The sequence below is a fragment of the Physeter macrocephalus genome, chromosome 18, assembly GCF_002837175.3.
Source record: "Physeter macrocephalus isolate SW-GA chromosome 18, ASM283717v5, whole genome shotgun sequence".
Classification (NCBI taxonomy): Eukaryota; Metazoa; Chordata; class Mammalia; order Artiodactyla; family Physeteridae; genus Physeter; species Physeter macrocephalus.
Genome location: NC_041231.1, coordinates 28101433 through 28127123, shown reverse-complemented (window position 1 = coordinate 28127123; position 25691 = coordinate 28101433). Strand labels below are relative to the sequence as shown.

The 25691-nt window shown below is 39.1% G+C and overlaps 1 protein-coding gene across 1 annotated transcript in view; it reads left to right on the top strand.

Annotated features, from left to right (window-relative positions):
* SLC25A26 (solute carrier family 25 member 26) overlaps positions 1-25691 on the top strand; it is a 168387-nt gene that overhangs the window by 21980 nt on the left and 120716 nt on the right. Inside the window, exons 4-5 of the mRNA XM_007104147.4 lie at positions 15169-15273; positions 16415-16462. Of these exons, the coding sequence (XP_007104209.1) occupies positions 15169-15273; positions 16415-16462 (153 nt within the window). The remainder of the gene's footprint in view (positions 1-15168; positions 15274-16414; positions 16463-25691) is intronic.

The following is a 25691-nucleotide window of genomic DNA, read 5'->3' as shown; positions in this document are numbered from 1 at the left end:
CATGGTCCCTTAGGCAGTAAGGCTTCATGTCAGATGCCTTTTTATAGTTTCTGTGATGCCTGGAGAGCCTTCAGAGGAGAACTGATCAGGAGCCGGTACATAGATTGAGGATTTCACCTGTGAAACATCTCTTTTTTTTTTTTTTTTTTTTTTTTCACGGGCCCAGCTGCTCCGCGGCATGTGGGATCTTCCCGGACCGGGGTACGAACCCGTGTCCCCTGCATCGGCAGGCGGACTCTCAACCACTGCGCCACCAGGGAAGCCCCGTGAAACATCTCTTGATGTTGACTTTGTTTGATTTTAATTCAGTTATAGTTTAGTATGGAAGAATTTTGTTAGATTTATGAAGTTTATGAAATGTTCTGGAGCTCCTGTAATCTTTAAACTTTCTTAAAAAAACTTCCTGCAACCATTCAGTATCATTGTTCTCAATAAATGCTTCAGACACGTACCTACTGCCTTTCTGTTTTAGTAATTTGCTTTCAGTTTCATAGAGCATAAATTGGTTGCAGATTCAGCCAAGTGTGGTTGCTGTAAGTAAGAGAAAGAAACAGATGAATTTAGGAGAAACAAATAAAAAATATAAAACAACATTTATATCTGTCAGTGATCAGAAAGGTATAAAGAGACCTAGAGAAAATCAGATATAGTTTAGTGCAGTCATTGTTCTGTAACACATTTGCACTGATATAAGATAGTGGTGTTGCAGACACATTCCTTAGAAACAATACTGCATTTTTGTTGGCATTGAATGTGTCCACAGTTGCTTTGTTGTAGTGATGGTAAGCGTGTGAAACTTAGAAAGAAAAGAACACTGCTGTAATAACCATTCCCTGTAGCAGCAGCTTGATTAAAAGTTAATGACAAATCAGTAAAACTATAATTACGAGCTTCTACCTTATGTTTGTGATTTGGAATACAGTAAAATCGATCAAATAAGATTTAATATGTAACAACACTGAGAAGAGTCCCGTTTGTGCCATTTTTATTAGGAGGTTTGCTGTACCAAATCTCTAAATCCCTGCCTCAATTATTTTACAGCTCAGTTTTCATCAGACACAGAAAAGCCCTGTGAGAAGTAGAATCTGTAATTAGATCAGAAGGGTTGGGGTGGGTTTACTTTAGTATAACAGATGCTTTAACATTGCAGTGGTAGTGATTTTTTTTTTTTTTTTTTTCAACTTTAGGATTTGACTTTTCCTGGGTCTTATCCTACTTACGGACTTAGTTAATATAGTTTTCAGAAATAGAAGAATTATTAAAATTTCTTTGCTGCTAAAATGGCCCCTGTGAATTTAATGTGCTCATGGGTGATGTCTGTGGATGTCCTCACACACATAGGTGCTGGTAGATGTTTCTTTCTAGTCCTGTTCTAACTTGGGATTGAGAAAGCTAGGAACTCAGTGATAGCATGTTTCGTAAATGCTTTTCTGACAGCCTCTAACAGTACTTCTCCACACAACCGTGTGGCCCAGGGGGCACCGACTTTAGAATCATTTGCCTGGGCAGCAGGTTACACAAATAAAGATTTTTGGAGTTGGCCTTGTGGGCCCTGCATTTTAAACAAGATTCCTAGATGTTTCTGGTTTTCAGTGATATATAAGCACCACTCATAAAGGATTATTAAAATTTTGATTTATACCCCAGTGGTAAATATTTCTGTTGAGTTGACTTGGCAGTCATGTGCATAAGAATATTTTAGTCGGTGTGGAGCACACTGATCAAAAGTGTGATTCCTTCCGTTTTCCTCAGAATTACATACTTTTAGGCCTACTAAAAAATCCTCGTTTAATAAACTGGTTAGTTTTGAGGGTGGCAGTGTACTGCAGTCATTTGAGGGGCTCGTTGAACATCAGAATATGGGTTAAGCACGTCGTTTTTATTCATCTTCCCCACTGAATTGGCTGCTTGGAGGATTAGATGCATTGTTGTCAGGAGTGTTATCAGCTACACAGCATGGGGCATGTGTTACTTATCATTGTGTTTTCCCTAGCAGGGATTTAAGTTCTTTTCAACTATGCTGTTAATATCATGGTGTAAAGTGTATGGATAGTGTTTTTCATGATCTCTACTGGCCTTTTCTAAGAAACCACTGAGCAAAACAATAGAAGAAAGGTTAACTTTTGAAATGTTTTTCATCTTTTGAAATGATCATGATAGGTTTTCAAATATCCATAAATGAACAGAGAGGAACTCTCATTTGCACTTGTGTTAGCAGTTTGTCAGACTCTTGTGCAGTTGTATAATTGAGTCATGGAAGATAAGTTGAGTGGAAAATAAGATGGGTATCACTGAAGTGCAGTGTCACTGTCAAGTCAGAAGGAAGCTCGCAGGAATGCTGCAGATGAAAATGCCTGTGTGTGTCAAGATGCACGGAGGCAGGAGGGTAGAGACAGTGCTAGGAAATTCGCTGTACAATTAGAAGCTGCAACCGAACTATTAGATACCCAGCCACACTCACACAGGCACTTTGCTTTCTGATGCATCTAAGCACATGCCTCTCCCAAGGGGGCCTTTTGCCCTGTTCTCCTATCTGTTCATTTTCCATTGTGCCTGGGAGCCTTTTTTTCACTTCAGAACATTAAGTACATAAGGCAGACAGACTTTGTAATTCCTTCTTAAGAATGCTAAATTGTAAGAATTACACAAAGAATTTTCTACAGAATTGTGAAAAATAACTTCATTTCCGTTGCCTTTCCTTTTTATGTCCTTTCCCCACTTGGACCTCTTTGATTGCTTTTATATCAGCTGCTTTTGTTCAGCTCCTCTCAGTTTCCTCCACCACTTTTGTTGTCCTTACCTGGCAGTGTGGATTTAGATCTTAAGATGGCCTAATGTGTTCTCGGCACTGAGGATAAAATGACAAGATACTGCCTTTAGAGGCTTGCAGTCTAGACGTGCAGATGGACATGTAAGTTTGGAAGTACACTAAAGGGTTACAGGTATTAAGAAAAGTAAGTACAAGAGCCTGAAGGGAAGTGGATTAGAGTGGGTGGATGGGTGTTGATTCAGGAAAGGCCTCAGAGAATAACTAGCCCTTGAGCTGCGTTTTGGAGGATGATTGTTAGGTGGGCGAGTCCAAGGAGGGCTATTGAACTTAGGCAAAGCCCTTGTTAGACACTTTGAAGTTTCATGTGGAGCACAGATGTGACCGGGTCGTCCTGGAGGGCCCTGCCTTCTATGGTGAGGAGGTTTTGGCTGTTATCCTCTGAAGGGCTGAGCAGGAGAGCACCACTGGTTGGTGTTTTAAGAACATCCTTCGGCAGCTGTGAGGAGTTGGGCGTGGTATGTGAATGGAGGGGAGGAGACTGTTGTAGAAATCCCGAGGGGAGAGAGATGACTAGAGCCTCCACTGAGGCAGGTCAGGGGATGCAGAGGGAGAAGGTGAGTTGACGAGAATCAAGGTGGAGGTTCTTCCTTTAAAAGCCCTTCTAGCAGCGTTCCTTCAGTGCCTCTTTCCTTGTGGGTACCTGTGTCATCTCGTCGTGTGTCTGGGTTGTGTGCATGCTTGAGCTTGCTGTCAGTCTCCTGAGCTCAGCTCCAAAGCACACCCCAGCTCTCCAGCTGTCCCGGCCCTCTGAGCCCGAGCTGACAGTGGTAAGGGGAGGAAGAGGAGGAGAGAGAGGGCAGGACCTGGCAGGACCCCATGCAGTGTTGATCCTGCTGGTAGTTATTCATTAAAGTACCCGTATGGATGTGCTGAGAGATTTTTTGCAGAGGAACTTGTCAAGGAGCAGCTTACCCACCGTCCCTTCACTTTCCTGATGGCTTCTTTCTCCAACGCATTTCAGACTGTTTTCTGTTGTGTGGACTTTTTCTCTCTGATGTGGTATGGAGCATTCCTTCAGGTGGTGTTGACTCATGACCTTGGCCAGTGCGTTTCATTGATTATCTTGTGTAGTTAGTGCATGGGAGGGAAGAGGAGCTCCGTGTTGGCTTTTTCTTTAAGAGCAGTGTCAGTTTATGCTACACAAATTAAGTTTAGCTTTATAGAAACAATGAGTATGATTTTCATGTAGGATGATGAAGCTGGAGAACCCAACTTAAACCACAAGAATGTTACTTGGTCAGTACCACCACTACACTGTTAATGGAAAGACCGAATACTTCTCTCCAAGATGAAGTTAAGGTTAACCACTTCTGTGGGAGTCTGCACTTTTGTCAGTGACAAAACTTTATTTTTTAACATATTGTTAAGAGTAGGGTTCTCGGTAGCGTAATGAATTAAATGCCACTGTCACGAATTTGCTTTGGTTTGTAATTGAATACTTGTAGATACATGAGTGCCTTTTATATATCTAGTGCTGTGATTGGTGCTAAGAAACAAAGAATAAGAAATTTTGACCCCTGTCCTTGAGGAGCGTATGAAGAAGTTGGATACATTTATTAAATAGGTAGAGAATATTTTGAGGACCTCTGAAAGGAGGCAGTTTATGGGTCATGAGCTGTCAAGTTACACAGATGAGGGTCAGATGGTGACTTGTCTGTGTATTTGCTCTGTGTCTATAGGTCCTTTATGCAAGCTTACCAAGCTGTTGTTTTCCTTATCTTGAGAAGTCGGGTTAATGCTACCCCGCTCACAGTTCTTGTAAAGCTTAAGTGATACAGCCCTTGTCGAGTGCTCCACCTATAGCACCTGATACATAAAGTGTTCATTAAGTGTTGGTTCTGGTCCCATATCACACAAATTGCTGTTCGGAGCACATTTTTAGAATTTTATAGTTTTGGGAAGGCTGTCAGTTCAGAAAATGAAGAAATTGAAATTCAAAGAAGTTTAGTGCTGCACACAAGGTTTCCCAGCTGCTGTGGACGATAAAACACCATTGCGGAGTGAATAGTTAGACAAATATTAGACCTTCATTTTCTATTTTTTATGTCATCTTTTAAAAATGGCAGAAATGATGGCAGCTGGAGGTGGGAGGTATATTACTTGGGTAGTGCTAAGAACTCAGGTCACTCTGGGTTTCTTAAACTAAGACAAGGTCAGGATTCTAAAACTTGCCTTTGGTTCCATTGGTGGGCAAAACAGCGGCCCCCTGAAGATGTCCTAGTCCCTGAAACCTGTGGCCATGTTACCTAACACAGCAAAAGGGACTTTGCAGATGTGATTAAGTTGAGGATTTTGAGATGGGAAGATTTTTTTTTTGCATCATCCAGATGAGCTCAGTGTAATCACAAGGCTCCTTATAAGAGGGAAGCGGGAGTGTCAGAGAGGTTTTAGGATGTTAAGCTGCTGGCTTGAAGACGGAGGAAGGGGCCACAAACCAAGGAATGCAGGGGGCTTCTAGAAGCCCCCTTGATTTTTAGCTCACTTAGACCCATTTTGGACTTCTGATCTCCAGAATTAGAATAGATTTTTGTTGTTTTAAGCCACTAATTATGTGGTAATTTGTTACAGCAGCAATAGGAAATTAGTGTAGTTAGGATTGCAGTCTCCTCCATTTTCAGATTTTATATTAGTTGAAGTCTATAAATCCATCCATGAGACTTGTCATCAAATGTGAAATCATGGCCCCGTTCTGTTACAGAAAGTTATAAAAGTGAGAAAGCTGTTTGAGGCTTACCTCTGGGTTCTGTAAAATTCTGTAAATAACTTCAAGACACAGGGCCTAAAAAATATAAATTATTTTTGTTGACAAGACTATTAACTTTTTGTCTAGAGTCTGGATTATCAAGAATGTTAGTTTTGTCAGGAAAGAGAAGACCTATACTTACAAAAATTTTTTTTTTCTTTCCATGCCTATTGGCTATTTGTATACGTGGAAAGAGTCTTATTTATAAGGAAGAAAGGCATGGTGAACTTATAACTCAGTATGAGTGGATAAAATTTAAACCCTAAGGAAGGTACATTTGGATTTAACAATTACTTTTTGCGTTATTTTATCAACAGCTGTGATTCCATTTGTAACCAGCAGATGGCAGAATTGACAAACAGATGAACTGTTCACTTGTAGGGGTTTTGAATTTAAATGGTGGTGTAGAAAGATAATGTTAGGTGTTCTTAATTTGGAAACCTGCTTTCTAGAAAGAATTTTGGGAATGTGGAATAAAATACAAGTAAGTAAACGGTGGTTTTTTAAAAAGTTTTAGAGTGCCCTGAATTTTCATTCTCTCTGTCATTAACTTGCCACTTGGAGTTTGCTGCGCGAAGTCCAAAGTAGCTTTTCTTTGAATGTGATTAAACTTTGATTGGCTGTATTCAACTTACTTAAGTTTCTTTTGAACTAATTATAGAGTTGCTGGTTTAAACATGAAGAATTAGCTGATAATTAAACCTGGAACCTTTAAACTCATTAGCCGCATGTAAATATGATATACCTTTAATGAAAAATAATTCTGGATCAGTCTCCCAGGGCAATAGAAATAAAAGCAAAAATAAACAAATGGGACCTAATCAAACAAAACAAAAAGACATCCTGTGGACTCAGAGAAAATATTTGCAAACAGTGTGACTGACAAGAGCTTAATTTCCAAAATACACAAATAGTTGATACGGCTCAATAACAGAAAAACAAACAACCCAATCAAAAAATGGGCAGACGACCTAAATAGACATTTCTCCAAAGAAGACATCCAGGTGGCCAATAGGCACATGAAAAGATGCTCGACATTGTTAATTATTAGAGAAATGCAAATCAAAACTACAATGAGGTATCACCCCACACTGGTCAGAGTGGCCATCGTCAAAAAGTCTACAAACAATAAATGCTGCAGGGGGTGTGGAGAAAAGGGAACCCTCCTACACTGTTGGTAGAAACGTAAATTGGTACACCCACTATGGAAAACAGTATGGAGGTTCCTTAAAAAAGTAAAAAAAGAGTTGCCGTATGATCTGGCAATCCCACTCCTGGGCATATATCTGGAGAAAACTATAATTGAAAAAGATACATGTATCCCAGTGTTCATAGCAACACTATTTACAGTAGCCAAGACGTGGAAGCAACCTAAATGTCCATGTCCATCGACAGATAAACAGATAAAGAAGATGTGGTGAGTATATATGCGTATATATGTATATGCATATGTATGTATATGTATGCGCACACACACACACAGTGGAATATTACTCAGGCATTAAAAAAATGAAATAATGCCATTTGTAGCAACATGGATGGACCTAGAGATTATCATACTAAGTAAAGTAAGTAAGAGAAAGACAGATATCATGATATTACTTATATGTGGGGAATCTAAAAAATGATACAGATGAACTTATTTACAAAACAGAAATTGACTCACAGACATAGAAAACAGACTTAGGGTTACCAAAGGGGAAACAGGGGGAGGGACAAATTAGGATTTTGGGATTAACAGATACAAATTACTATACGTAAAATAAATGACAAAGACCTACTGTATAGCACAGGGAACTATATTCAATGTCTTGTAATAAACTATGATGGAAAATAATCTGAAAAAGAATATATATATATATAAAATATATAACAGTCACTTTGCTGTACAAGAAACTAACACAACACTGTAAATCAACTATACTTCAATGAAAAAAAATTCTGGAGATGATAGTCAAAAGGTTTGGGTTTTACCCTTGCTCCCTAGGCCAAATAGTTCCCTGACCTTTGGTAACTTTATCTCAGATTGATTTATATATTAAATACTGACATAATTAGCTTCTACTATTAGATGAATATTTATAGGCTGTTGATTAAGTTTCCTAAGGAGAAGTCTTAAGTTGGGTATTTTTTTGTGAACTATGTTGAAATAGTTGGGTAAAAGATACAGTGTTAATACAAGTTACTGTGGGTGATGTCCAGCAACTTTGAAGAGCATTTCAAGAGTGAGAGGATGGAAGTGAGACTGTAAATGGCTGGCAGGTGATGTGTGGCAGTCTGGAGCTTGGCTTGGGCAATAAATGAACCAGGGAGTTTAGCAGCATCTTTCTCTCTCTCTCTCTCTCCTCTCTGCCTTCACTCATTTTATAATACCTAATGTGAGGCCAGAGTTCACTGTGATTTTTTTTCCTTTCATACAGTTAGTCTTAGGACTTGTAGTTTTGCATCTTGGTGGTCAGTAAATACTAAAAGGAGACATTCTGCTCTCCATTTCAAAAATGAAAACCATATCAGAAAAGTTTTTATTTATGTTAAAGAAAAGTCTTAGTAGCAACTTTAATATTGTAATCATTCTCAATTTAAAGTTCCTCTGATTTTTGGTATGTTAAGTTCCACTGAGGCCAGTATTGCATTTTAATGCTGATTTTAAAAATACTGGGGACATGTATTTTCTTTTTGGAAAGCTTTATTTGTCTGTCTTTTGTTAGAACTTTAACATATACAACATTTTTGGGTTTAATGAAAATGTCACCCTTCCTGGGTCATGCATTCATACTGAACCCCAGACGTCTGAGGAAAGGATGCTCTGAAGAATGGCTTTACCGCAAGACCCACAGATGATATTACCTTTATTTCCTTTCATAGGACCATGATACTATAACATGTTTTTGTTCCTGTGCAGTGGAATACTATGTGGCGGTTCAGATTCAAATCTAAGAAAGATCAGAGTTAATAGAAGACCAAATGGAAGGCAAGGGAGTTGCTGAAGGAAATAGAGGCATTACTTTGTGGCCCCTTACACCAAAATTGCCATGCTGGGGAAGTCAGGCAACCGTGCTGGGTGCTTTTGTACCTCTTCTGTTAGATTGTTTTTCATCTGAGAACCTTTACAGAATTTCTCTTCTGCTGCTGTATTTTTAAGAAATAAAAATATAATGTAAGAACATGGAGGGTTATGAAGCATGAAGTTCTATAAATATTTATGCCAAGTGGACAATTCCTATTTTCTTGACATATTGGGGTCATATTTCACTCTTGACCTCATGAGTTGAAAAATACAAGGTGTTAGAGTACCCTTTTCTTTCTTTTCTTATTTATTTATTTTCATTTCTGTAATGAGTTTTAGATGCTGGGAGCTGCCCTGTAAGGTTCATGTAAGTTTCAGTGGACTTAATTTTCTATCCTGGTTTATTAGCATGGATTTAAAAGTTTACACTCTTACCAAAAGTAACATAATTTATACCCAGTTTTAGGCCTTAGTGGTAAGCTCTTTAGTCTGTTTTGGGTGTGTGTGTTATTGTCACTAAATTAAAGCTGAATGTTGTTTTTGTCAAGGCTAATAAGTAGGATTGCATCTAAAAGCATATTTTAAGTTAGTCCTTTGATTTTATTTTGTCCCTCACTTAAAATCTTTGGTGCATAACAAATGTTCTTGCCCTTTGAAATTATGTTAAAGAAACTTATGAAATAATCATACATGTTCATTGTAGAGAATTTAGAAAATGCAAGTGGGCAGAAAAGAAGCAGAAACATCACCTGTAATCCAACTCTATTTTTTCTAGTCTTTTTATAACTATATATAAAGATAGTCTCTTCAGTTCAAAGAAAAAAATGTATTTTAAAAATTTGGTAAGGTATTTCTATGGAAATGAGTAATTTTTGCGTTTCCCCTCTTCTTAGGTAGTTTTATTTACTTTACATGAAATAATACCAAAAAATAGTAGATAAAATTTTGTCAAACCTAAATAAAGCTTGGAAAAAAATATACCAGAGCACTTCCTGTCCCCTCCCCTGTCCCAGTTGACTCCAGTTGATTAGTAAAATTAATGCATATTTTCTTTTTGCCCTCACAGTATTAATGTTTAGTAGGAGAGAAAGTAATATATTTTAAAAACTGTATGGCATAAGTTAATAAGTAAAAAATTTTCAGTTAAAATAGTTTTTTGGGGGGGAATGAGACTAGTGAGGAAATAGTTTTTTTGGAGAATAAGGAGAATCTTTTGAGGTAAAAAAGAGAAGGTATGATTGGAGAAAATTAAGAATTTTAGAAATCAAAGCCTAAAAGGGTACCATGAAGATTTCTGGTCCAACCGTGCTTGAGAGATCACTGACAAAGCTGGGGCCATAGTCTAGGTCTGAAGACCCTCACCCAGACCACTGCTCATTCCCTCCTGGAGTTGAGCCCTGAATGAAAAGCCCAGTTTAGGTGCAGGATGGTACCCTATGCTGAGGGGCAGCACAGGCAAAGGGTGGTCATCCCAGCAGTGTAGGCATGTGCTTGGGCTCCTGGCTCTACCTTTTTCATAGCCTCTGGGGTCTTCATGTGTTATCCCATTTCTTTCCTAAATTGTCAATCTCTGCCTTGCTATTACCACTTTCCCCCATCCTATGTACAAATACTTAGCATCCTAGATAAGACAGAGAACTTCCTTTAGCTATGAACCCATCTCTCCTAACATCTCCACCAGTTTCCTGGTGTAGTTCTCTACTTGCCCGCCTCCATCTCTGAATCACTTATGAATTCACCATAATGGGTCTCCTGGCCCAGCCCTGCATTGAAACAATTCTTGGGAACTCCAGTAACCCTCGTGTGGGCACTGGTTGATACTCTTGACCCATTGCTCTGCAAATCTCCATCTGAGACTTCTGGTCCCCTTGACTATCGAGTAGCGTTCTTGGTTGCTTTCAGTTGAAATTGATCTTGGCTAACCTGTGGGAAAAAAGGTTGGTTTTTGGAAAGTTGGCAGAGACTGTTAAGTTACTTTCCACTTCTCCCTTGATTTGGTTTAGGTGGCAGTCTGCCTAACCCTTTGCTAGATCTGCATATTCTCAGCCTTCCTAACAAGGGATGGCCATGTCACACAATTGTGCCCAAGTGGACACCAACTAGGGGGCATCTGAAAAAAAAGAGGAGGCCCTTTCTTCTTGCCTGGAATCCAGTTGTGTGTCAAGGTTACGTTGGAGGATATACAAGCCACGCTTCTCATGAGGCAGCAAGCCTGTGGCTGGAAAGCCAATATGCCAGCTTTGACAGGGAGGAAAGAGAGAAAGAACGTGGATTCTAGCTCACTTTGTAGAGGTTCTGCACTACATGTTGAACTGCCTTTCACCACAATACTTGTTAGGTGACATAATTAAATGTCATTTATTGCCCAAGCCACGAGCTGGTGTTCTGCTACTTATACCAAAAAAAAAAAAAAAGATGTTACTTCTGTAATTGACTCAGAACACTGTTTGATGGCTCCTAGAATAGATGGAAGACTGGAGAATGAGGGAAATGAGTGGGAAGGGAGGCCATGGCAAGGACCGCAACCAGGCCTGTACCTTAGGAACAGCGCAGTTAGGATGCTCCCTCCAGCAGTGCCCGCCGACTGCCCCTGAACACTGGACCTTGGCTGCTACTGCTGTGATGAATGTTAACTATCCCACTAGCCCCAGAACAGCACTGTCCAACAGAAATATCGTGTAAGACACTGGTGTAATTTTACATTTTCTAGTAACCACGTTAAAAAAGGTGAAAAAAAACAGCTGGATGATTTTAATACATTTTATCAAACCATACATATCCATAGTATGAATCTTTCAGCATGTAATCAGTATAAAAGGATTATTAATGGGATGTTTTACATTATTTTCTCACAGTAACTTTTCAAAATCCTTTGTGTGTTTTGTATGTACAGCACCTCTCAGTTGTATTAGCACCTTTGCAAGTGCTCTGTAGCCTCACGTGGCTAGTGGCCTGTGATTGGCCAGCAAAACTCAAAGATTCAGACCCCTGGGTGGGAGTATCTGATAAGTTAAGCCTAAGTTGGTGACAAGGCCAGGGAGGAGAGTGACTGACACCCTTTGTTCTCTTGAGCTGGGAAGCCTCTCACAGATGAGAATTGAAAACTGGGCAGCCACAGAAGACCAGTGTTCACCATAGCGATTTCCTCCTTCTCGTATGTCTGATCAGTTCTTCTCTTTTTGTCTGCTCTGTAAGAGTGGGTGTTCCTTGGGTTTCCATTCTTGGCCTTTTGACCTTCCCTTTTTGCTCTTTATTTAGGTAATCTACTCTCTTGGTTCCAGCCATCACCTATATGCTGATGACTTCTATGTCTGTATCTCTAGCCTTGTTATTTCCTAGCTTTATAGTCAGATATTAATTTCTTGGATAGACACAGCCCCTTACATGTGCCACAGATTTCTCCTGCTCAACATTTCCCAGAGTGAATTTATCCTTCTCGTTCTAAACTTGTTTTCCTCCTCTGCCCCCTGGTCTCACTTAATGGCACCACTATATTGTAGGAGCATCTTACTCTCGACCCACTCCTGACCTCTTATCAGTCACCAGGTCCTTTCATTTTATTCCTGACTCTCCCCTCAATTATGAACCTTCTTCTCTGAGCCATATTCATTTCCTGGTATCTTCTATAGAACTGTTGTAGCAATCTCAGAGCTTGTGTCTTGCCTTCCTTTTGTCTTTCCTCTTTGCTTCTTATCTTTCTCTTCTCTCCCATCCTGCAACTGTTCTTCTACATACTGCAGCCAGAGTGATGTCCCTAAAGCACAGGTTATCGTTCCTCTGCCCAAACTTTGTGTGTATTTTATTTTATTTTTTTATTGAAGTACAGTTGATGGACTTAAATGTTACAGGTGTACAATATAGTAGTCTACAACTTTTAAAGGTTATACTGCATTTATAGTTATTGTAAACTATTGGCTGTATTCCCTGTGTTGTACAGTATATCTTTGTAGCTTATTTTATATGTAATAGTTTGTAACTCTTAATCCCCTACTTCTATATTGCCCCTCCCCCGTTTCCTCTCCCCACTGGTAACTACTAGCTTATTATCTGTATCCATGAGTCTGCTTCTTTTTCGTTACATTCACTGGTTGGTTGTATTTTGTAGATTCCACATCTAAGGGATACCATACAGTATTTGGCTTTCTCTGACTTACTTCGCTCAGCATAATGCCCTCCAAGTCCACCCGTGTTGCTACAGATCCTCTGCCTAAACTGTTCCAGTTGGTCCCATTGTCTATGCAATGCAGTCCAAGCTCCTTGCATGGCATACAGGGCCTTCTTGGCCGTCTGTCCAGTCTTACTCCCCGTTACTCTTCACCTTAAACTTGAGGTTTTGGTGATATGGAATGGCTTGGGTGGGTACACACTGTGGAATGCTAACTTGATATGGGATGGTTCTGTTAACCCCTGAACCCCCTGCTTTCGTGTTGTGTGTTTTTCGGTTTCCACTCCCCGTCATGCCCTTTTTACCTTTCTTGCCAGCTAATTCTTGCTCCTTTGGAAGGTTCTGTGAAGGCATAATCTCTGGCAGTTTTCCCTCAGTCTGGAGGTTGGACTAAATACCCCTCCTCTCCATTTGCTATGATACTTGTCTTTGCCTCTTTTAAATTTTACTCTATTTCTTGCCATGTATCAATAGCATTGAAACTATACGTGGCTGTGAGTTCTTTGAAATCAGGGCATCATCTTAGTCTTCTTTACCAGGCAGTGTCTTGTGCAGTGTCTGGCTCTACATGTTTTTGTTGAACTGAATCAGGTAAGTTTGAAGGGAGACTGTGGGTGGAAAGATATATTGGCCCAAATTGTAGATATCTTTGCAGACAAAAGGCATTCAAATGTTTGATGAACGAAGAAAAAGAAAGTAGATTATATTGTTTTGTAAGTCTTGTCAGTTTGGGGAGAAAAATAACTTCAGGTAATTAATGCATTCCAACTGATATGTTATCCTAACCATATCAGTTGGAGTGCCCCCACATAAAGTACTATTACTTTTGAGCTACTTTTCAGAGGTGATATGCCCTTGTTAGCTCACTCCATGACACCTAGAATCACATGACATGCCATCCCTATCCCTTGTTTCCTGGGGTTGCTGAGGCCTACATCTGTTCTGTGCCTACTCTGCTCTTACCAAGGCTAATAGCAAAGAAGGATTTGCCAGTGTTTATACCTAGAGCAGGGGTTGGCAAACTATCACCTGTCTTTATAAATAAAGTTTTATTGGAACACAGTCACACCATTCACTTACACATTATTATCTATGGCTGCTTTTGTGTTCCCACAGCATGGTTGCACCGTTGTGACAGAGACCATTTGGCTTGCAAGTCTAAAATATTTACTGTTTGATCTTTTACATTAAAAGTTTGCTGATTTGTACCTTAGAGCTACTTAATATTAGAAAGACAAAGCCTTATATAATATCCAAATTGGGTAGTAATCTCAAATTAGGAATTAGGAGACTCTTGAAAAGGGCAAACATCCTATTGGGTGGGATGGTTTTGTTAAATTTCTTGTTGTTTCCATTTTGCTGCGTGTGTCACTGAAGATTATCCACATTTCTTACTGTGCCTCAAATATATATATTTGTATGTGAAGTATATATTGTAAAAGTTTTAAAATTAATCTCCTTAACCATATACAAAATACTGAACACCAGAGTCAGGTGTGTGAATTCCACATTGGAAAAAAAGTTTGTATCCTTGACAGGCTGCTTAGTGTATAGAGGCTTAAATACAGGACTTGCATTAAAACAGTTTAAAATATCAGTTTATATGTCTCCCTCCCTGTTGCCTGCTGCCCTTTCCCCTGCCTTCTGTCCTTCAGTGGGCAGACCAGTTCTTTCCGGTTTGACCAATTCTTAATATTTCTGAAGATAAGTGGGCTACTGAAGGCAGAGTCCTGGAAATGTGAGGTTGAGTGGCATGTAACTGACCCTGGCATGTCACCAAGGGTGATGTTACAATTGTTTGTTGACTAGTTGGGACCTACATCAACTCAAATGCTGGAGCAGGGCCCGGGAGTGCCTGGAGTTACTCCTCAGCTGTTGGGTGGAGGGGAGGTCGGGGGGTGCTGCGGTTGGGAGCTGGCCGAGGCTGGGGGTGGGGTGGGATGGAGGGTTTGGGGTAACCAGCCGCTTTTCAGTCTTGCCTCTACTTATGTGTGTTACTCCAGTAAAGCTAAGGCCCTTTTGATTCATTCATTGAGCAAACATGTTTGAAATGGCTGTCCTGTGAACGCCAGATGTCCTCGTAGGTATAGGGAGTTCAGAATGAGTGCATGTGCTTCTTCCCATCGAGTGGCTTATAGACAGATTTGTTTGGAGCAGGTGAGGCAGGAGGTAAGAGGATCTACGTGGGACCAGGGAGGAGAGGTTCTGTGTTGGTGACACAGTGCATGTCCAGTAATGCTCTAAGTGTTTCAGGTTAAAAAAAAAAACAAAAAACAAAAGCGAAAAAAACCCCAACTTTTCGCATCTTGCACTGAGCCTGTACATTATGCTTTTGTTTAACTGTAATTTTTGTTTATGAAGCAATTTCTTTTTTCATAGCAGTTACTTCTTTTTAAGGATATAATTAAATTTGTATATTGTAGGTTGCTTGCCTGATTCGAGTTCCTTCTGAAGTAGTTAAGCAGAGGGCACAGGTATCTGCTTCTTCAGGAACATTTCACATTTTCTCTAACATCTTATGTCAAGAGGTGAGAATATGTTTTTAAGCTCACTTTTTGAGAATATTGTATGGTAGCTAATAACGCTATGTCCCTCATCCTAGGAGCCTTAGAAGAGACCTTAAAGCTAAATTTATTGTCCAATTGTAGCAACTTTTTATGCTAAGATTATCTTTGCCTTTCCATTGTTTTCAAAATTTTTAGTTTCATTTTTATTTCTTTTTCAAATTTCTAAACAACCATACTACTAAGTGTGTGTCCTACATTGCAGTAGTCTTATCATTCTTTTGGAATCAGATATGGAATAAATAGTGAATATGTAAAGTGAATAAAGATATTGTATTAATACATCACTATAGAATTTGAGGACCCATGGAAGAGACCTGTGGTAATAATGGACTGATATTAGTGACCAGTGTCGTAATGTTTATATAAAAATGTAATTCCTCTTGTACTGGTTCATGTTAACCGGTGGATCAAAAATCATGCGTGCTGACCATATTGCTAGGGACCAGTGAGCTGGTCTTCTTTACAGTTTGTACAGAAGCCCTTTTTTTTCTTTAAAATGGAATCAGTCACATGAAAATTTCAGTGAGTCTAGGTTTTAGAAAAGTTTTATTCTTAATTCCTCTGTCACCTAGGTGAGCAGACATTCAGTGTTTAATTGTATGGTTGAGATCAGTCCAGTAAAGGGTCCCTGTTGAATCGTGTGGTTAGTTAAACAGATAAGTCAAGGCTTGTCTAGAGGTATCTCTCACTATTGAGAGATTATTCATGCATTGTGATGTCTTACAATTGAAACTATAAAATACAGTTCTGTTCTTTTGTGAAAGGATAATTGGCATTCTGTGTGCATTTGGTTTTGAAAATATGTTTATTTAAAGCTTCTCAAGTATTTTTTTTTTCAAGAGAAGAGATGCTGAAAATAAGTAAAGTTTAATTAATATGTAGTCAGCTTTATTATTAGAGATGTTCCCATTTTAAAGGGAGCTCATCTGAGCTTTATATACTTTAGGCCAGTTTAAAAGCTTTAACCTCTTATAGAACTGTAGTCATTGTGAATGTTTCGAAACTCAAACTTTAGAAAAGGTAAATCTGCTTCATGCAGAATGTCATTTAGAAGTCTCTGCTATTCTAACTTTCTGAGGTCTTGGCTTTTTGTTTGTTTCAGGGCATCCAAGGATTGTATCGAGGCTACAAAAGCACTGTTTTAAGAGAGGTAACTAACTTAATTTCTAATACTGAAGTACAAAAGAATGATATGCTTTGTTTAGTAAATTTATTTGGAGAGACTGGTTTAAAAAAATTACAAAGGGAAACTATGATCACTTTTTAAAATACTGTTTAGTCTTATCTTGGCTCTTACATCTGATGACTGGGTAGAATGGGTCAGCTGAAAGAGCAGCCCCAGTGGTCAGAAGGCCCATCCTAGAGCTTCAGTCTTATCATAGGCGGCTACATGGCTGTGATAGCTAAGATATGAAGAAATAACTACTAAGGGTAAGATATCAAGTTAATTCCTGTAATATACAGAATGAGTGAAAAATCGGTAAGGAAAGAAGCACTCTGGGAGACGAGTGTCCCAAAGGTCTATTTTTATGTGAAAAATCATGCAGTTAGCTCTTGTCTTCCTGATAGCAAAATATGATGCATTGGGAAGTTCAGTCTGGACCAGAGAGCTGAGCCTGCCCGTGACTTGCAGTTCAGTGTGCCCCCAGAGCAAGCCTTCCAGTTCCGAAATTCTGTGGTTCAATATGTGGTCAATGTCGTCTTTTTTTGGTTGAAAAAGCAAAGTGATTTTAGTACATATATTACTGCAGGAAGCATGTTTTAATTTTTGGCTCATACAGAGGAGGCTATTTTGAAGTTTAAAAGTTGATTTATAGATAACTGGGGTATGGGATATAAGAGAAGTCTTTAGTTTGGGACATTAAGTGTTTTTTTTTTTTAGTGAGTTTAAATCCTAGGAGTTTTTTTGTTTTTTAGCTTTTTGACATTTAATTGACAAATAGAATTGTGAGGCATTCATAGTGTACAGTGTGATGATTTGATATAGGTATACATTGTGAAAAGGATTAGGACATAATCTTCTATTAAAATACAGAAGAGATTCTTCATACCTCTGCTCTGAATCCTTGTTTTCTGTTTGGATTTCCCTTGGATGCTAAAACATTCTCATTTATAAAAATGTGTTTAATTTAAATAAATATTGTCATAATTAACAGAATGTTGAAATCTTTGAAGTCTGAATTTTATTCCCAGGTAGTCTTTTTGTTTATTTTGTTTGTTTGCTTGTTTGTTGTTAGTATAGATTACAGTCTTCTTTATGAAACACCAGCCCTGTTACATGTTATTTAAAGCTTTGATTTCCACAAAGTAATAACCTTTAGTGTAGTGTGGTGTAGTTGATGTACATCTTTGAAAAACTTCTTCTGAAGGCAGACTGAATGTTTCAAAATTAGTTATTTTGTGTGAAGATGACTTCTGCCTTTCAAAATGCCACCTGCACTGTATCTTCATTCTGTACTTATTTTCCCACTCACTAAGCACATGTTATTTACTCAGGTTTCACCTGGGTGAGGGGCAAAAAGGGGGGGCAATAAACCTTTTTTTTATTTTTCTGAGAGATGCTGAATAAAAATGTATTTACATGCCAGAGAATACTGGTTATGCATACAAACAGATAAAACTCATGGTTACAAACTGCATTCTGTTCTTTTAAAAATTTGTTTTGACATATGTCACACTAGTAATTAATTTCTAGGCTGCATTTCTTACAAAAAGTGTGCCCCTAGTGAGATGACTTTGTTTACTCAAGATGGCAGTGCTTTGTTGGAAATTTAATTGGGGTCTTCTACATTATGCATTTTCATAAAAATATCCTTCAGAACTGATTTTAGTTGAAATATTGCTTTTGTACAGATTCTCTCATAGAATGAGAGAAGAGTTACTGCTAAATGAAACATCGCTTCTTTTCAAAATGAGAAAAATAAGAAGTGATGTATCTGCTCTAAACAAAATTTTTACATTATAAATAGTTTCAATTCTTACATCGTTCTGACACCAATATCAAGTCTTTTCACGGTAAATGAAACACCGCTTCTTTTCAAAATGAGAAAAATAAGAAGTAATGTATCTGCTTTAAACAAAATTTTTACATTATAAATAGTTTCGATTCTTACATCGTTCTGACACCAATATCAAATCTTTTCGCCAAGAGCTTGTTTGATTGTTTCAATAAGAAAATACATTGAAGCCTTAGTGAGAGTCACCAGGAAACTCATACATTTATTCTGTGTACAATTTTTTCTTTAAAATAGTTTTATCTCCCTCGCAGTAGCCCATTAGAATGAGATTGAAGTTTGAATCCATGCGTTATAAAATAGATTATGTGTGTTCTTTAGATTTTGTGAATGCTGTCCCATGGTTTTTACTACATTTGATTTTTGTGGAGATTGCATGCTTATCCCTTATGTTCTCCTAAATTATTTTAGTTACTGTGAATTTTAGATGGAGTCTAAGCAAGGTGAACCGATTATACTCTTTACCTCACCCTTTCAGTATTCATTTTCCTCATGATCTAGGCCAAATTAGATGTGGCCAGGCATTGTGGGGCAGTGCGGTTATTCCAGTAAGATGGAAACAGAGAGCAAAATCACAGCTGCTTTCATAGCCAGGCTAATTTCAGAGGGTCCGTTGTCCCGAAAGTTCTATGGAGAGCAGCCTCACGACCTTGGATGTGAATTAAAAAGAAAGCAGAGAAAGGCAAGTTGTTTCCAAAAAAAGTAGGAATAAGTTAGGCTCAGCAAATCCATTTTATCCACACATTCTACACGACAGTCGTTTTAAGAGTGCCTGCTGTGTCTTGGGCACCACGCAGAACACTTCTGCCCTGAGGGATTCATATTCTGGTGGGGAAGGAAACGGGGGGCAGACACTTTACAGGGCAGTGTAATAGGGCTGAAATGACACGTATATCCAGGATGCAGCAGAGGTTATAGAGGAAGCAGTGCTTGAGTGGTACTCAGTATTCATTGCATTAATAAAAATTAGTCTGGACTTAATTCTTCAAGAGGTGTCACTTAGAAGTAGTCCAAAAAAAAAAAAAAAAAAAGTCCAGGAGACAGGAAGATGTAACAACACATACAGAGGCCCAAGGGTGTGAAAGAACACACGTTGTGTGTGCCTTGCTTATCGAAGCAGAATTGGGGTTTTCACGCCCAGAGAAGAGGCAGGAGTGATTTCCCTCTACCTCAAGCGAGCGCTTCAAGAAAGCACTCACCCAAGTTGGGTATTTGCCAGGAGGAATGGTTGAACCTCTCACCCCAGCCGAATGTTTGCCAGGGACCTGGAATCAAGCACATGGGAAAAGCTCTCGCAAGAGCCTGACATATGTCCATTGGAGTTTGGAGGATAAATTACTGGTTTTTAACTGTTATCTGCAACGAATCTCATAGTGAAATGCGGTCGGAGCGGCCTCACTGGCAGGATGTTGCCATTTTGGTAATGAGTAACTCCTGACTTCTTTTTGGTAGATGAGTGTAGCAACTAAAGAGATCTGAGATAGGTGAGAATTATTCTCCCCCCTCACCCTCATTTTGCTCCCAGGCTTCCATAACGCAAGTCTCCCACCAAATTCTGTTACACATGCAATCAAAATCAAGCACTCGGGCGGGCCAGAACAAGTCATTCATCCTGTTCTGTGAGTTCACTGAAGCCCTCAATCTGTCCCTTTAGGTGCAACATTCCCCACTCTGACTGCAAAGTTCACTAGCAAGTTGCAAACCCAGTTTCCCTTATTGTCTATTTCAGGCAGTGAGAATTTTCCCTCATCTCATGGCTGGAAACAGGAACCTTTAGGAATCAAAAGCCTTAAGAGTCGTCCTTCAAATCCTCTTTCCTAGCTCTGTTATCGTTTCCCCCCAAGGTCTTCATGTTATGTAAGTCTCTTGTGTGTTTTTCCAGAGCTACCCTCTCCTAGGTGTTCAAGCATCTTACTTGCTTTTTAACCAAAATATTTTAGAGGCCATTTTATATCACTTCATAAGGGGCACACTCGTGTTTATGACTGTGTGGGACGCCATTGTGCGAAGGGATCGTTGTGCCACCACTTCCTCACTGGTGGGCAGGACGGACGTGCTACAGTGAATAACACTGTTCCTGTGTCATTTCGTACATGGTTGAGAATGTTCGTAGGTTAGATGCTGAAAAGTGGAATTTCTTGGTTAGGGTTGTCTGGGCGTTTGTAATTTTGATGCAAATTGCCAAATTGCCCTTCGCAGAAGTACCAGTCGACCCTTTTGCCCACAGTGTGGGAGCTCTCTGTTGACCCCTGCCTCACCAACGGTACTAGCAATCTCAGAGGTGAAAAATGATCTCACTGTAATTTTAAGTTTAAGTGAGACTGGGCATGTGAACATATATCTGACAACAGTTTTCTTCCTTTACTGTGAACTGATGGTTTGAAATTATATTGAAGTTATGGTGAGAATTAAATGAAGAGATCCATATGAATTGCTTTCTATAGACCCTGACACGTAGGATGTGTTCAAAGTATGTTAACTAGGATTAATAGTACTCTTGGTAACTGAACGAGCTTTTGACAGGAAATGACATCGCAGTGTGGAATGTCAGTGTCTCACCAGCTGTCTGCTCTTGGCAAGTTACTTAACCTCTCTGAGCCATTTGCTCCTCTGTGCTAGAAACTTTGTGTCAGTTGTTCTTGCTGCAGTCTTACGAAGGAGGTATTGCAGCAATATGGTCTGCTAGGACCAGAGATGAAGAAAGCTGCCTCTAGGCTGTCAGGTTCTTGAACAGGGATGCAACCTTGATCTGCCTGCATGTAAATGTGTGAATGCCATTTCATGATAATGAATAACAATAGTTGTGTTTGAATTAGAGGTTGGCTAACTGTTACTGCTTAAAAAGCTTCTCAGCTCCAGTTGGAGAGTGTTTTATCCAAATGTCTTGTAGAATGGAATCGTTTAATCACTTAACAGATTGCAACGTGCAGCTGATTTTGTGTTCGCTGGCTACTTCTGTAGGAAAACAACCTATTGATTATAATAATGTACAGTTACCCTAATGGATAGTTGAACCGATCAAAATTACTAACATAAATGGGTTGGAAAATTTTTTATGATTATTCTTTTTTGGGTCACATTGGTAATTTACTGGAATTTTTTCTCCAGATAAGATTACCCACTTAGAGGAAGGCTTTCTTTTTAAGATTGCAATACTTGAATATTTTCTGTTGAAAATATTCTCGTGCAACTGTAGTTAGAATTATTACTTATTTACCATTCTTAAGCCTGTGTACTAGTTTCTGCTTTCATGATGGAAGAGAAAAAGAAGTGTTCTCTGATGAGAATTTTCCTGCTTGTATCAATGCTCTGTATCTTTGTATGAAATTGTTTCCTTGGCATTATCTCTTCCTTTCTCTTTTGGTTTGTCTTTACATTAAAAAAAATTAATTAATTAATTAATTTTGGCTGCGTTGGGTCTTTGTTGCTGCATGCGGGCTGTCTCTAGTTGCCGGGAGCGGGGGCTACTCTTTGTTGCGGTGTGCGGGCTTCTCATGGCGGTGGCTTTTCTGGTTGCGGAGCAGGGGCTCTAGGCGCCTGGGCTTCGGTTGTCGTGGCTCGTGGGCTCTAGAGCTCAGGCTCAGTAGTTGCGGCGCACGGGCTTAGTTGCCCCGCGGCATGCGGGATCTTCCCGGACCAGGGCTCCAACTCGTGTCCCCTAGCATTGGCAGGTGCATTCTTAACCACTTCGCCACCAGGGAAGCCCCTGTCTTTACATTTCAGTTTTGTCTGTCTATGTGTAATTACGCCTGCTCTTCCCAGACAGCATATAAGTTACCCTTGAAGACAGTAATTGGGTTTTGACCTCTTTGTAGTATGCACAGGCTCTGCAGTAACACCTTCCACAAGCTCAGAGCTCAGTAAATATTCGTTGCTTTTTTCATTCCTTTAAGTTTGATTGTCTTTCGTTGAGATGCTGTTAGGCACTGTGACCGTTTCAAAGTGCCGGGGGAGCTCTGCGGGGTTTGGAGTTATGCTGGGTGAGGGTCAGCCTCTGACACGCTACATTGTAAGGTATTCGCATTACATAGGTGACGAAGTACCAAAGAGTGTACCCTTTTCTGAGATTTCCATCTTCTTAAACCTGGAAAAAGTAGTTTTTATAAGCCTGATTTCATTAGAAAAGTAATTAATTCCCTTTTTTCCCCCTATATCTTAGTAATTCACTGTAAACGGAAAAAAAGTTGTAAATCTTTCCAAACTTTTAATGTGAAATCGTTTTTCAGTTAAAGTCCAATGCAAACATATTGAACCTTGTTTTAATCCTACATAATTCATTTTATTAACTATGACCAAATAGAACATCTGTTAAAATTCCATAATGTTAGCTTCATGGGAAAAGAAAAAAATCTGTTTGCTCTTGGAATTTGTTCATTGTTTTATTGTTCAGGCTTTCAGTAAATGTGTAATAAGACATTCTTATTAATGGGACTATTAAACAAATGAAAATGAAATGTTACCTTTAATCACAAGTGTTTATAAAATGTCACCTCATGGCATTTACTTTATTATAACTTTACTGTAGAGATGGTCTGTGAGAAATGCACAATACTTCATTCTTTAATCCAAAGAACATAAAATTATTACTCCTCAAATATGGATTTTAGCCTACAGTTTTTCATCATCTCTTAAATAAACAAACATTTTTAGAAAGAACAATTTAGTAAAATTATCTTAATGTGGAAAAATTGCTTTAGCCGTTTAGTGCATATTTTCTCATGTTTTGTTTACATAAAACCAGCTGCTATTTACTTTTCTCATTCTTTGGACAGATTTCATTTTGCACTGTACAGTTTTGAAAAGGCTACATATTTCCATTGTTGTGTGTTAGCTATGTTGTCTAGAAGAGATGCTAGTTCCTGTGTGTAGGGTTTACTGAGAAGTAAATAAATAGCATGAATCTTCAGTGTAAACGTATAGGGAAGCTGTTGGATAAAGGTGGAAACTGTCTTTTAATTCTTTTTAGATGTTAGCATCATACACCATGATGTTGATTTGAAGTAGCTTTGTCTAGGATGTTCCTTTGTGTTTTTCATCTCATGTGAAATATCCTGTCCCTTCATATTTGTGTGTTAATTTAGATGGCAGATGGGCTGTAAATAACAAAATCTGACTACAGTGGCTAATTACAGTTTAGTATTAGAAATTTTTTTTTTTCCTCACTCTGTAACAGGAAATCTGGAGATGGTCCCTCTAAGGCTGGTGTACTGGTTAAATGAGGGCATCAGGATGCAGGCCCTTTCATTCTGCTTGGGGAACCTTAATACTCTGGCTAAATTACTCATGGTTACAAAATGGCTGCTGCACTTTTTGGCATCACGGCCCCTTTCCAAGTATGAAGAAGTGGGAAAGGCAGGAGGCATTATCTGTCAGTGTGTTTACTTGGAAAACAAAGCTTTCTTGGGCCAGGTGTCTAAAGGTCTCCTGAGTTGCATGGGGATTGAGAAGTTGAATATGTATGCCGCTTTTCAGTGTGGTAGGTAAAGGCTGGCAAAGAGGGGCTTGGGACTGCAGTTACTGAGTCACCACCCTACAGTGTCTGCTGTATTTTATCTGTTGAAGTCCTTCTACTTCAAGCTCAATTCCTGCCAAAAGGAAACCATTTCATACACCGCTGACTTAAGCGCCGTATTTGGGGACCCTGTTGTTCATATCCAGAGCACTTGTCTAGACTGTAATTATTCGGACATTTAATTCTACTCTGTAAATTTTGATGTCTGTTCTTATTCTTTTCCCTCCACCTTTGCCCTTGTGGGAACAGTGTGGAAGCTCTTCTTTAAAAATAATTTGGCAGTGTCTTTGTAATCATTATTCTGAAAATGGAATTTATTTCAGAGTTACTTAGTTTTTTACACTTTTGATTTTGAAGATCTCAGAATACCTGTATTGATATACTATATGTAGACACTTTCCTTAAAAAATATGTAAATCACAATTGAAATAATAGCTAATGCTTACCAAATATTTACAATGTTTCAGTCACTGTGCTAAGTTCTTAGCATGCATTATTTCACATAATACTCACGGTAACCCAAAGCATGATCCCTGCTTTGTGGAAACTGAGGCTTAGTAAGACTGTGGTTTGTCCAGAGTCTTTTTTTTTTTTTTTTAATGATTTCTCCATTTATACACTGCCTTTAATTAATTAATTAATTAAATTTATTGGCTGCATCAGGTCTTGGTTGCAGCACGTGGGATCTTTCATTGCGGGGTGCGCGGGCTTTCCTCTAGTTGTGGCGCGTGGGCTTAGTTATCCTGCGGCATGTGGGATCGTAGTTTCCTGATCAGGGGTTGAACCGGCATCCCCTGCGTTGCAAGGCGGATTCTTAACCACTGGACCACCAGGGAAGTCCCTCGTCCAGAGTCTTACATCCAGTTAGGGAGGAAACCGAGGACTTGAGAGCCCGTGATATTAGCCCCCATGGTGAGCTATATAGTTGGCATTTTATACGCAGACAAATTTTTCGGGAGAGGAAAATATATGTTTAAAATTCATAGTCCATATTTATATCTTTCTCATTTTTGAAACTTTAAGTAGACATTAGTGCCAGAGTTTGGGGAAAATAAGTTCTCAGCAACTAGAAGTCTCCATGACATTAAAAGAAAAGTTAATCAGAGGACATAAACAAAAGGATATAGAGATATTCATGGAAAACAATGGCTTTTAAGTGCCTATTATCCCAAGTGTTTGCTTGATTTGGTCTTATCATTCAGGTGTTAGTTCACATGTCCCTTCTCTGAGGGGCCTACTTTGACCACTCTAGCTAACATACGCCTGCCAAAACCCGGATCGCTCACTTGGTACCCTAGCAAGTACCATTATCTGAAATTATCTTCACTTTTTGTTTATAAATTTATTTCCTGCGTTCCTCTGATAGAATATACACACTTTGAGGGCAAGTGCTTTTTGCCTGTTTTGTTCCCTTCTATTAATCCAACACCTAGAAGATTCCTTGACATACAGCACACTCAGAAAATATTTGATGAACAGACCAAAGACTTAGTCACACTTTTCAGAAGTAGACTAGTTGTCAATACTTAGATATTTAAAATCTCCAACAGATGCTCAGGCCTAAGATGCATTTGGCAAGAATTATGGAGTCAGTCCTCACTTAATTCCCAGGCAAGTTAGTGGTTTTCTGCCATCTCAACTTTCTGCGCTTCCAGTGAGCTTAATTTTCTCCTTGTCTCTTCTTATCATATTTCCTGATATTCTTGTGCCTTCCACAAATAGCCCTTATTTTAATTTTGTCATTTCTTTTTGTTTTGGTACGCGGGCCTCTCACTGTTGTGGCCTCTCCCGTTGCGGAGCACAGGCTCCGGACGCGCAGGCTCAGCGGCCATGGCTCACGGGCCCAGCCGCTC